This window comes from Pristis pectinata, chromosome 2 (genome assembly GCF_009764475.1).
Source record: "Pristis pectinata isolate sPriPec2 chromosome 2, sPriPec2.1.pri, whole genome shotgun sequence".
In the NCBI taxonomy this organism is placed as follows: domain Eukaryota; kingdom Metazoa; phylum Chordata; class Chondrichthyes; order Rhinopristiformes; family Pristidae; genus Pristis; species Pristis pectinata.
The window spans coordinates 80,475,947-80,489,925 of NC_067406.1; the positions used below are offsets into that span (position 1 = coordinate 80,475,947).

General features: G+C 40.8%; 1 protein-coding gene across 1 annotated transcript in view; it reads right to left on the bottom strand.

Moving 5' to 3' along the window:
• LOC127583990 (coiled-coil and C2 domain-containing protein 2A-like) overlaps positions 1-13,979 on the bottom strand; it is a 120,211-nt gene that overhangs the window by 26,543 nt on the left and 79,689 nt on the right. The window contains 2 exon segments of the mRNA XM_052040469.1: positions 5,225-5,325; positions 5,328-5,367. Of these exon segments, the coding sequence (XP_051896429.1) occupies positions 5,225-5,325; positions 5,328-5,367 (141 nt within the window).

Consider the following 13,979-nt stretch of genomic DNA (forward strand, 5'->3'; position numbering starts at 1 on the left):
AGTGTTGCATGAAGGCTTGTCAGCAAGTCTGGAACCCACTGAATAAAGATGGTATTAGCAGCATGGACAGAAAATTTGGCCAAGGAACGGGAAACAAAGAATAGTAGTGAACCACTGTTTATTGAATTGGAGGGAAGTGTACAGGGGTTTGGTACTAAAACAATTGCTCTGCTTTACAAATATTCAGGACATGGACTTGGGAGTACAATTTCCAACCCTACTGATGACACAAACTTGGAGGTCTAATGAATTGTGAACAGGATAGTAATAGATAGCAGAATGGGCAGGCATATCACAGAAGAAATTTAACACACAAAAATATGGTAAGAAGAATGAGGAGAGACAATACAAACTAGACAGCACAATTCATGTTGTTGAAAATAACAGGGCAAGTTAAGAAAGTGGTTTTAAAAGCATTTGGGTCTTGGGCTTTATAAACAGAGTCACAGAGTACAAAAGCAAGCAAGTCATATGTCTTTACCAGACAGTTTCTGTGCCACAACTGTAGTATTACATCCTGTTCTGGGCATCCGATTTTAGAAAAGATGCGAGTCTGAGAGAAGCTACAGAAGAAATTTACTAAAATGATATCAGGTTTGAAGGACTCTTAGTTACCTTAAGTGCCTGGAGAATTTGGGTTGTGCTCCACAGAACTGGTAAGGTTCTAAGGGGATCTGATACAAGTATTTACAGTCATGAAGGATATACTTAGGGGAGATGGAGAGGGGATAAGAACTAGGGAACACAGTATGAATGTGATTGGCAAAAGAACCAAAAGTGACAGGAGGAAAAACTTCTTTGCATCGCCAACAGTTCGAATGTGAAGGAATGACTACCGGAGAAGTGGAGGCAGATTTAATCTTGGAATTCAAAAGGAAATTAGATAAGTAATTGAAAGGAAAATAATTACTAGGCAATGGAGGAAAGCTTGGACCAGCCAGATTGCTCTTGCATAAACTCGGCATGGGCTGGAGGGGCCAAATGGCCTCCCTCCTTGTGTAATCTTTCTTTGATTCAGGAGCTCAATGAATAGAAATTTCTACACTAATAACTTTATTGACAGTGAAGCAGAGAAGTTAAAATTATTTTTTGAATTGCAGTGTTGTGTGGAGGATGGTGGTTGTTTTGTTTTGATGGAAGAAAGGTTAAACTTCAAACAAACATCTTCAATTAAACAATCTTGTCTGAACAAAACATTTAAAAGAAAAATGTGGAAATTCTGCCTGCAGTGAGGGTGTGTATGGTGTGATTCAATTGCAACTGTTAATTCAATGGCAATGAAAGGACAGAACTAATTCTGCTTGAGATAAATCACTTTGACAGTACAGAAGGTGATCCTAGTCATTGCTGTCCAGATGTAGAGCCCTTATACGCATCCATATTGGAGTCAAAGAGGAGAAGGAAGATGACAACTGATCTCAGAAAAAAGGCTAATTAACACTCCTGTTTAAAAAAATATGATTTTAACTTTACTTCTCTGCTACTCTTATTGACTATAACTGCTCATTATTCATATCACTCTAGCGAGGCTTTGCTGTAAACCTTTCATGGCTCCCATATGCCTGAAATGATTGTGTGCCCAGAAGTGGATAAAATACTCCTACACTGGCCTTATTAACATCTTGTACAAACACCACTTTACTTCCTTGGTTTAATGTCCACTACTCTAATGTTTAATATCCTCAGTGCTATTTTGTTTATTTATGGTCTATTTTGTCTGCAATGAACCTTTGCCAAATACTCGACAATGACATACTGAAAAGTCTCATATTCTCTGCCATAATTTGCCATGCCTCATAAATAGCTATATTCAACAGCTTGTGATATCATTGTGGCTATATCAAAATCATCTGTTCCCAACTCATTTCTCTCAACCTAACAGTTAAAAAAGTTACTTCTGCTTCCTGTTCCCTAGTTATCATGTTTCATTCCATACACACTAATTTTGTCAGAAAACCAAATTAATTGGGCTCATTATGAACTTATACTGATTGACCATTATTATCTCACATAATTGCCACCTGTTTTATAACTTCTAGAAGTTTATCAAAATTTACACAGTGAAATTTATTGGATGATCCCTTCCCACTTCCCTAAATAAGGAGTAGCAACATTTGCCACCACAAGATCTTTTAGCATGAGTTGCTTCTAAATATTTTTCAAAATATTACATTCTGTCATACCTAGTTCAGCACTTGTTGATGTGCACCAGCTGAACTTTTGTATTTTCAAGTTCAGTCCATTTCTTTCATCATAGTTGCCTTTGAATACCTGCCTTGCACATATTCCACCAGCTGCTCTACAGTCTAAATTGCCTTTGTAAAAACTAAACCCAAGTTTACTGAAACATTTTTGCTGTTCCCTCCAGAAGTGGACCCACCCCTTCTTTGATTACCAATACACTGTGTGCAACAAAAAAACTATTCCCTTTCATGGTGAAATTACATTCTTTCAGCCTTTCTAACATTTTTCTTTGTTTACTTCCTTCTTTTATGGATCATCTCTCTATGTTTAAATCATTTTTTTTTAATAAACATTCACAGTACCAAAGCCTTTGACAAAATTCCTTCTTGCAAGGCTTGAAATAGTAAACAATCTTGTATTTAATATATTTCAGATGTGCTTAACTTGATATTTTTCTGGCGGATTAATAATTTGTCACACTTCCTTTCTTCCCACTGAGATTAGCCTTTTCTTTGGTTCTTCCATTTGTTTATGGACCTAAATTCTGAACCACTGCAAAGTGACCTCTGATGATCTATATCTCAGCATTTGAAACTTACCCAAGTTTGAAGTGTTACATGAGAAATAATTCCACTAATTTGCACAAAATAAACAACAAATAATCTGCAACTTCCAGACCTATTTTAAATGTGTTGGTATTGCTTCAATGCACTTTAGTTCTTTCATAATGATGGCCAAAATCTCACTAATTGTCCTTTGTCAACATGTAGGGGTAAGTACTAATGACCCACAAAGTCATTTGTTTTGAACCATCTAGCCTTCATTGAATTTATATCAGACACTGTGCAAACCAATTTGCAATATCTTATGGTTCTCACTTCTCTCATTACTGTCTCACCTTTGTGGACTGAAAGTATTTTATTCACTGTACGGTTTAGCCTCACTAAACATACAGTGTTTAGATCTCACTTGCTTCTCTAAGTCACCCTTTCAATTTTTCTCCAAACACTGGCCTGAACTTTGCTGGAAAAGCTGTGAAGTACAGGTAATGTACACTGTTACTAACAAGCAATTGGCTATTGTGTTCAAGGGAAATATTACGAGCTATGAATTTCCAAACCTAGATGATGGTCTTGCACAGTTCTTTCCACAGCTGTGAAAATCATTCTTAGTTTCCAAGCTATTTTTAAGAACATGCTGGATTTGTTCATTAAACTCACTGCATCAAGCCAGGTAAGGTGACTGAGAATGTAAGAAATACAATAGTTCTTTAGGCAATAGCAATAAATTTCCCTTAACAGAAAATAAATTATGTATAGTCCTCATTCTCATTCAGAGTTAGTCTTTAACAATTTAGAAAAAAACATCAGATTTTAAAACACTTGTTTTATTTTTCCTGTTGACCCTTAATCCAATCTCATTTTCCTTCTCTTTATTTCTCCTTCACCTGATATGACTCAACTTCACACTCCTCCAATATTTTTTATGTTCTCAAATCTTAAATTTAATTCTTTAAGGAAATACAGTGGGTGTCTTAAATGCCCCATTGTTCCCCATTTCCATTAACTTACTGCAAGAAAGCATCTTCCAATGCAGTAAAATGTCTAACCAGCAGCATTTATTGCTGTTGGCTCAATAAGAGCCAAACTTCCAGTTCAGTTTAGTTTTAAATATGTTAATTATCTCACTTTAAAGTAACATTAATTGATTTTGGTCTCTCTTATCCTGTAACATCATAAATTTAAAAGTATGCCTCAGTAGTACTGAATGATCAACTTAATCTAGTTGGTCAGTAACGTGCCAACTTCACTTCTTCATCTTACTTCTTGAACTGACTACTCTGTCATATTATTCTCGCTCGTTTTGTGGTCACTAACCACTAGGGTGCTATTTTGTGTCCATTTTTTACATCATTAATAAATACTCAGCAAAGATGAGCACTGACAGAGGTTTGTGGAGGCAGAGGTTGTGGAGGCAGATACATTAGGGACACTTAAGAGACTCTTAGAGAGGCCCATGAATGATAGAAAAATTGAGGGCTATGTGGAGGGAAGGGTTAGATAGATCTTAGAGCAGGATAAAATGTCAGCACAATATCATGGGTTGAAGGGGCTTGTACTGTGCTGTAGTGTTCCATGTTCTGACAGTTGTAGTAACTACCCAATATAAATATCAAATACAATACAGATTGTAAAAGATAGAAAAAAAATTTTGTAAATTTGAACCCCTCTCTGTAAATCACTTAGTGACGAATTTGCTGGTGAGTATTCCATACAATGAATAGAAGTGCACGTCTGTAGTCTTAAACTGAAAACTGTCAAAAGCCTTTATAATCTGAAAAAAATATTTAGCCATTTTCAGTGCTACTAGATTACCTTTGAAGGTATTTTGCTACCTTTGCTCTTTGGGCATCGAGGTGGCTTGTCATATACAACTGTCTCCTCTTTCACATTGTTTCTTCTTGTATTCCTAAAGAAGGGGGTAAAAACAAAACACAGCACAGCATGCATAAAGTTAGTTTCATTTGCAATGGTTTCCTAAAGTTACAAATTGTTTCTTATTATTTGTCAGTTTACTTCCTCTGTTCAATGTCTTGTTCTATAAATAGGAGTAACTTTAATGACACCAAGAAGCCTGAATGAGGATAGAACTATGCATGTCAGCAATCAAAACTGAACCTGTTATGCCAAAGCACTAATAACACCAAGCGGCTGAATAAAATATGCTCAATCCAATGAGGAGATATTAATATAGGATCATTTGTTCTTTTGCTGTATTTTTGGTAACATCCAGGTAACATACTTACTATCTGTTAGGGTGGAGATATTACTTCATGGTTGTGGCTCATCAATCATATGTGGCTGAATAACTGGAGTCGATCCGCCATATACTGTTAGATTACTGTATTTTCTGGAGGTAGTGCTTTGCAAGGTCACAGTTTAGGGCACCAGTAAACCTATGAAATGCTATAAATCTTACCTGGAAAATCTTCTCAGAAATCTCAGAATCCTGAATGGGAATTGTTTATAATTCAGGGAACTCTGTCACTCTCTCCATTTCGGAGTTGTAGCAGTCGAAATCTCTTGGATTTGTTCAAATCTTCTTCTGAAACAAAGTTAAATTCTTCTTGTAGGTGCTCAGCCTGAAGTAATCCTTGTCCTGTTCCTCACCATTTGTTGCAGACTACCAAAATAAACAACTTGAGTTTAAAAATTTATTTCAGTGTAAAAGAAATGCACTGTAGTGCTTCATAAAGAAAGAAAAATGGAACCAAGCAGAAATCATATGAAAGGAACTTTGAGATATTTTAAAAGATGGCCAGAGACGTGGAAAGATGCAGGAAAAAGTGATTACGCATATATGCCTACCGATAAAATTCCAAATGGTAGGAATAGCGCAGCTAATGATCCTCAATCACTAAAGGCAAAAGAGTGGGACTTTGTAATGAAGGGTGTACCTAATGGAGCAAATCATTTGAGATTGTAGCACCAGTAAAGATTGTATCACGTAAAGATTTGGAATTTAACCTGTTGCAACATGGAGGTCAACAAAGATGTGGGTTATGGTGAGCAGCGCTGGTACAGGGCAAGTAGTGTGAAATACCTTTGACCAATGTAGACAAAAAGGCTTGTTTAAATGCTTTGGAATTTCATCTGAGCTTATGATAAAGGTGTAGGGAATGGTGAATAGATGCACACGTGCTTGTAAGGGACAAAACAAGGAGTTCGCAGGTCAGATCAAGGTTACACAGAATGTCAAGACTGCAAATTTGCTCAGAAAAGTCAGGGGAAAGATGGTATCAAGGGAAAGAAAAGAATGACATCAAAGGTTTAACATGCTCAAGCTAGATCTGATGACAGGTGGCTTAGTTAACCTTGACAAATTTTGAATTTGGATTAGTTTGACTTTAGAAAGTGTAAGGAAGAAAAAGAGAAAAAAGGAAGATAAAGAAGTGACATACGTGGGAGGTAATGATTTGCTTTAAACAAGAACATCAAAAGCCACAAAGCAGTAAATGAAAGATAGAACTAAGGAACTAAATACAAAAGGAATGTTCAATTTGCATTTCAGCAACTTATGACTGAATGAAGGAAAATAAAGCAAATACAAAATAAAAAAACAGCAAAACTAAAAGCAGACAGCAGGAAAATGAACAAACATCTTGATTAAAAGTGTATTACAGTCATCAAAGTAGACAAGTTTCAATTAGCTGAGAATCAAAAGAAACTGCAGTGCTGGAAATCTAAAATAAAAACAGAAAATGCTTAAACTATTCAGCAGGTCAGGCCACCTCACAGATGATGCCTCTGATGCTCTATACCACTTTGACTGTTTACAGTTTCCTGGTTCCAACAGGCTCATTTTCACCATGGACATACAATCTCTTTGTAGCTCCATTCTACCTCAGGATGGTCTGAGGCCCCTCTGCTTCTTCCCTGTCCCCTCCACCAACACACTTATTTGGCTGGCTGAACTTGTTTTGACTGGACTTCTCCTTTAATTCCACTCATTTCTTCCAGATCAAATGGCCAAAGCTTTGCCTGTCATTTTGTGGGATATGTGGAACAGTCTTTGTTTCAGTTACCTGGGCCCACTCCCTCAACTCTATTTCCGGTACATTGGTAACTACATTGGTGCTGCCTCCTGCACTTACTTATGCAGAACTTCATAATTTCATTACTTTCGCTGCCAATTTCCACCTTGCTCTCACCTTCACATGGTCAATCTCTGATCCTTCCTTTCCTTTTCTGGATCTCTGTTTCCATTTAAGGAGATAGGCTAGCTACTGACATCCATTACAAACCTACTGATTCTCACAGCTATGTTGACTACTCTTTATTCCACCCTGCCTCCTGTAGGCACTCTATTCAATCCTCCCAGTTCCTCTATCCCCGTCATATTTGCTCCAATGATGAGAGTTTCCATACAAGTGCCTCTGAAATGTCTTCCTTCTTCCTGAACCGTGGCTTCCCCCTACCATTGTTACCACAGCCCTTGATCACATCTCATCCATTTCCTGCACCTCTGTTCTCACCTTTTCTCCTCCAGCATAGAACAAGGATAGAATTCTATTGGACCTCACCTTCTACCCCACCAGCTTTCACATTCAAAAGGTCATTCTCTGCAATTACCTTCAAAGAGATTCCACCAGCAGGCACATCTTCCCCTCTCCTCCCTTTTCAGTATTTCACAGGGACACTTCCCTCTGTGATTCCCTGATCCATACTTCCATTCCCACTAACCAACCCCATCTTATGACACTTTCCCTTACAACTGCAGGTGATGCAACACTTGTCCTTTCACCTCTTCCCATCACACCATCAAGGGATCCAAACAGTCTTTCCAGGTGAAGCAGCGATTCATTGCACTTCTTCCAATCTAGTGTACTGCATTCAGTATTTACAGCGTGGTCTCCTCTACATTGGAGAAACCAAATGCAGGCCGGGGGACTGCTGAGCTTTCCGTGGCATGCCATGTTAGTTCCCCATCCCACTCCCACTCTGACCTATCGGTGTGTGCCCTCCTACACTGTTACACTGAGGTCCAAAGCAAGCTTGAGGAACAGCACCTCATCTTCTGTCTTGGCAGGCTGCTGCCTTCTGAGCTCAGTATTGAATTCTACACCTTAGGTAACTTGACTTATGATATTGGCTCAGCTTGTTTTTTTTTCTTTCCCCTTTTGTTTCCTCTGGAAGTAGAGGACATGCCCAGCTTGACCTGCTGGGCATGTCTTCCTGCTCTAATTCCATTCTTTTAACATTCTTTTTACATTCTTTTGTCTATGTTCTCCCTCTCTAACTGCTCCCATTCATTCATTGACCAGATAACCTTGTTTAAAGTTTATCTCCATAGTCACCCTGGTGTCTTACCCTATCAGAGACATTCCTGCTCCCCTAAACGTTTCCTGCAGCTTAACAAGCTTATTTTCTCTCCTTCCCAATTCTGATAAAGGGTATTTGATTCTGTTAACTCTGCTTCTCTACCCACAGATGTGGTAAGTTTCAATTAGTTATGCCAAAGGTGACTGTGTTTAAACCGAAATGAGCAGCAGCACCATGCCAAGTTAGTGGATGATGGAAAATAATACACAAAGAAAAACACTTCAGTCTGTTGCACCACCATATGGTAAGATAAAGGCTCATACCCAAGATCCTCCATGTCATCAGTCATTCCACAATGGAAATTCTTATCTATGTTAACATTTCTGAATAGATATAGATTTTCCAGATCTGTACAGGTCAACTTTTATTAACCTAGGCATTTCCAAATGCATCTGAGTTCAAAAGATTTACTTGCAGCTGATTTTTAAACTCACTGATCTGCAGTTGCGTAGAAAATAAATAGAACATAGGAGCAGTAGTCTTTATTGCCCTGCCATTCAATACGACCATTGTTCTCAATATCACATTCCTACATTTTCCTCATATCCCTTGCAGCACAAAACATGCTTGACGTGTAATGTCATGTGTTAGTTACAGTATAACATCCTATTTCATCAACCTATTGCAAGAACTTGCAGCTGCCAATACTTAGCATACAATAGAAACAGTGCTCTTTCAACTACTGGAGAGTGTGACTGTGTAATGAATTCTTAAAATTCACCACCCTTTCAGTGAAAGGGTGAAAAGCCAACCTCAAGAGTGTGTTACCAAAGTACTACCAGCATGTCTCCTGTCTCACCAAGGCCCTTCCACCATTGACCATTGCTATACCACCATCAAAGATGCCTTCCAAGCCACCCCCCCCCCCCCACCCTCACTTTGGTAAATCAGACCACCAGGCTGTGCTCCTCCTCCCTGCATACAAATAGAAACTGAAATGGGAGGATCCAGTACAGAGAGTTGTGCAGTGCTGGTCTGAGAAAACTGATGAAGTTCTATGCGACTGCTTTGAGTCAGTGGACTGGTCCATGTTTAAAGACTCAGCTGCCAGCCTAGATGAGTATGTCACCACCATCACGGACTTTATCAGCAAGTGTGTTGAGGACTGTGTACCAATGAGAACAATATGGGTGTTCCCAAACCAGAAACCATGGATGAACCCGGAGATCCACTCCCTACTGAAGTTGAGGACTGCTGCATTCCAATCAGGTGACCCTAACCTTTACAAGAAATTGAGATACAACCTCTGTAAAGCTATCAGAGATGCCAAGAGACAATACCAGTTCAAAATAAGAGTCCCAGACCAGCTGTCAGTTGTGGCAGGATCTACATGCTATAACGGGCTACAAAACGAAGTCAGGCAGCATTGTCAACGACAGCGCATCCCTTCCCGATGAGCTTAACGCATTCTATGCACGTTTTGAACAGAAGGGGATTGGTTTGTCACCACCCACCCTGACAGTCTATAATGCAACTGAACTCGTGGTCACCGTTGAGGACACAACAGTCTTCCGGAGAGTGAACCCGAGGAAAGCATCTGGCCCAGATGGTGTCCCTGGCCGTGTTCTCAGATGTTGTGATGATTAGCTGGCGGGGGTATTTTCAGACATATTTAACCTCTCCAAGCTGAGGTTCACACCTGTTTTAAGAAGACCACTATCATCCCAGTACCTAAGAAAAACAAGGTAACGTGCCTTAATGACTACCAAACCGGTGGTTCTGACATCTACCATCATGAAGTGCTTTGAGAGGCTGGTCAAGGCACGCATTAACTCCAGCCTCCAAGGAAACCTTGACCCACTCAATTTGCCTACCGCTGAAACAGGTCTACAGCAGGTGCCATCTCCCTGCCCTACACTCATCACTGGAGCATCTGGACAGTAAAGACACCTACGTTAGACAATTGTTTATTGACTACAGCTCTACCTTCAATTCTATAATTCCAAGCAAACTCATCACCAAACTCTGAGACCTGGGACTCAACACCTCCCTCTGCAACTGGATCCTTGACTTTCTGACCAACAGACCGCAATCAGTGAGGATAGGCAGCAACACCTCCAGCATGATTATCCTCAACACTGGTGCCCCACAAGGCTGCGTCCTCAGCCCTCTACTCCCTATACACTCATGACTGCGTGGCCAGATTCTGCTCTAACTCCATCTACAAGTTTGCAGATGATACCACCGTAGTTGGCTGTAACTCAAATAATGATGAGTTAGAGTACAGGAAGGAGATAGAGAGCTTCATTACACGGTGTCACGACAACAACCTTTCCCTCAATGTCAGCAAGACAAAAGAGCTGGTCATTGACTTCAGGAAGAGGGGTGGTGTACATGCACCTGTCTACATCAATGGTGCTGAGGTTGAGAGGGTTGAGAGCTTCAAGTTCCTAGGAGTGAACATCACCAATAGCCTGTCCTGGTCCAACCATGCAGACGCCACGGCCAAGAAAGCTCACCAGTGCCTCTACTCCCTCAGGAGGCTAAAGAAATTTGGCAAGTCCCCTTTGACACTCACCAACTTTTATCGATGCACCATAGAAAGCATCATATCTGGATGCATCACAGCTTGGTATGGCAACTGCTCTGCCCAGGACCGCAAGAAACTGTAGAGAGTTGTGGACACAGCCCAGCACATCACGGAAATCAGCCTCCCCTCCATGGACTCTGTCTATACCTCTCGCTTCCTTGGTGAAGCAGCCAGCATAATCAAAGACCCCACCCAGCCAGGTCATTCTCCCTTCTTCCCTCTATCATCAGGCAGATGATACAGGAGCCTTGAGGGCAGGTACCACCAGGTTCAAGGGCAGCTTCTATCCCACTGTGATAAGTCTATTGAATGGTTCCCTTATACGATGAGATGGACTCTTGACCTCACAATCTACCTTGTTATGACCTTGCACCTTATTGTCTACCTGCACTGTAGCTGTGACACTCTGTATTTTGTTATTGTTTTTACCCTGTACTACCTCAATGCACTGTGTAATGAATTGATCTGTATGACCAGTATGCAAGACAAGTTTTTCACTGTACCTTGGTACAAGTGACAATAATAAACCAATACCAAAGAATTCTCCTCATCATAGTCCTAAATTTCTTGCCTTGTAACCAAAGACTATGACCCATTCACAGTAGACACCTCAGCCAGAATCAATTGTTCTCACATGTCCGTCTAGCCCTGTCAGAATTTTGTAAGATTCAGATAGATCTCTCTCACTCTTCTAAGGTCTAGTGAATATTAATATAGTTGAATTAATCTCTCCTCATACAACAACCCTGCTATTCCAGGAATATCAGGTGAATCTTCACTGCACTACTCTGTGCAAATGTTTACTTTCTTAGGTAAGTAGATGAAAACTGCACAATACTCCAGATGTGTTCTCACCAAAATCCTTTGTAAATGTAGCAAGGCATCTTTGTTCCTGTACTCAAATCCTCTTGCTGATGTTCAACATACACAATCCATCTTCCCAACACCTCCTGGACAAGGGTACAAACAGTGGGAATATTTCCATGTGAAGGCTACTTGTAAAGACTAATTAACTATGACAGTTACTTCATCCAAATGATCTCCACGACATTTGCTGACAAGGTGGTATACATCTGAACACAGTAGAAGCTGACTAGAAGGTCGAAGGTGTGCCAATAAGTCTAATTTTCATAGAGGAGCCAGTATTATACAATTTTGGGCAGGCCACTGATGGGGGCATGGTCAGTGATGTGGATGAACCATTGAATGAATTGATATCACCATACTAAGTCCATTAGTCATGGTCCACTCCTTTTCAGCTCACTGGTCTTCAGATTTACCAGTCGTAGATAGTGTAAGTTTGCACTTCCTGTATAAGTTTCAATGAGCTCACCTCTAGTTTGTTTGCACTCTGAGTAAATGGGCCCATTCTGCTCAATACCTCCTTATAGGATAACCATCTCATTCAAGGAATACATCTAGTGAACTTCCATGTGTGACCAGAAGCCTTGCACCATGGAGAAGGTCATAGAAGCTAGTGAGTTCATGAAGGAGAACAGTGAAATTCTGAAACGTGTGGACATAATGAAAGAGGAGGTGTTGGTGACCCTGAGGGGCATAATGGTAGATAAATCCCCAGGGCCTGACCAAGTGTATCCTCGGAAGTTGATAAAAGCAAGGGAAGAAATTGCTGGGGGGTTGGTGGACATTTTTGTTTCTTTGTTAGCCATGGGTAGGGTACCAGAAGACTGGAGGGTTGCTAACGTTGTGTCTTTATTTAGGAAGAGTTGCATGGACAAGCCAGGCCAGTGAGCCTAATATCAGTGATGGGAATGTTATTGGAGGGGATTCTAAGAGGGAGGATCTATCTACGTTTGGAATGGCAAGGGATAGTAGCACGGCTTTGTGTATGGGAAAATCACATCTCACAAATTTGATTGAGTTTCTACAAGAGGTGACAAAGAAGAGTGACAAGGGCAGGGTGAGCTAGCCAATTGGATACAAAATTGTCTTGGTGGTAGGAAGCAGAAGGTGCTGGTGGAAGGTTGTTTTTCTGATTGGAGGCCTGTGACCAGTGGTGCAAGGATCAGTGCTGGGTCTTATGTTGTTTGTCACATATAAATATATATATATATATATATATATATATATATATATATATATATATATATATATATATATATATTAACGATTGGGGTGAAAATATATGTGGCATGATTGGTAAGTTTCCAGATGACACCAAAATTGGTGGTGTCGTGGACAGTGAAGAAGGTTGTCTAAGGTTACAACAAGATTTAGGTCAACTGGGAAAGTAGCAAAGGAATGGCACATGGAATTTAACTTGGCCAAGTGCAAAGTGATGCAGTTTGGGAAGTAAGGCCAGGGCGGGACATACAGTACAGAGTGAATGGCAGGGCCCTGAGGAGTGTTGTAGAACAGAGAGATCTGGGGGTACAATTACATAGTTCCCTTAAAGTGGTGACAGATAAACAGAGTAATGAAGGTATATGACACTCTTGTCTTCATTGGTGTGGGCACCGAGTAGAAGAGTTGGGACATCATGTTCCAGGTGTGGTCTCAGAAAGGCATTTCTGAGACCACACCTGGAAGATAGTGTGCAGTTCTGGTCGCCATACGAAAGGAAGGATGCGATTAAACTAGAGAGGGCACAGAAAAGATTCACAACAACGTTGCCGGGACAGGAGGGCTTGAGATACAAGGAGAGATTGGATAGACTGGGACTGTTTTCCCTGGAGTAAAGGAAGCTGACAGGTTACCTGTAGAGAATTATAAAACCATGAGAGGCATAGTTAAGGTGGATGGTCACAGTACCTGGTGTCAGGAAGTCTGGAGGTGTGTTGTCTATGCAAGGAGGCCATGGAGACCTTCAAGGGCTACAACCAGGTGCTCCTGGCAGGTAGTTGCTTGCAAGGTTTCTGTAAGGATTAATACTGTATGAATGCAGTCTATGAAATCCTGCACTTTGTGGAAGCCAACAATTCTATCAATCCTCTTGCCCACTCTCACCTGTTTCTGTTGGCTGAAGAAAAAGTGGATGAAGTGTTCTGAGGTGTGGAGCTTGGGGTACCTACCCAATGTGCAGCAAACTGCTGATGTCGTAAAGATTAGCAGCAGCAGCAGCAGCCTGGAATGATGCCAAGGTCAGGAAGCCAAAAGTGGCAGTGACCATGGTGCCCACAAGCAAAGCAGTCCAGGCAATGCATGAGACCGAGGTTGTAAGAAGATCTCAATGAGGACGCTCTTGCCAAGCCTGTGTATGTGGACGTTGCCCTGCAAAGAATTCTGGCCATGACTATATGTTCCCTGTGAACTCTGAGTGGATAAGATCTTATATAGTGGCCCACTTGTCCCTCCTCCCTCACGTTCCCCCCACCAACCCTCTTTGATGTCTCTGAACCCTATGGCCCATCTTTATGCCATCC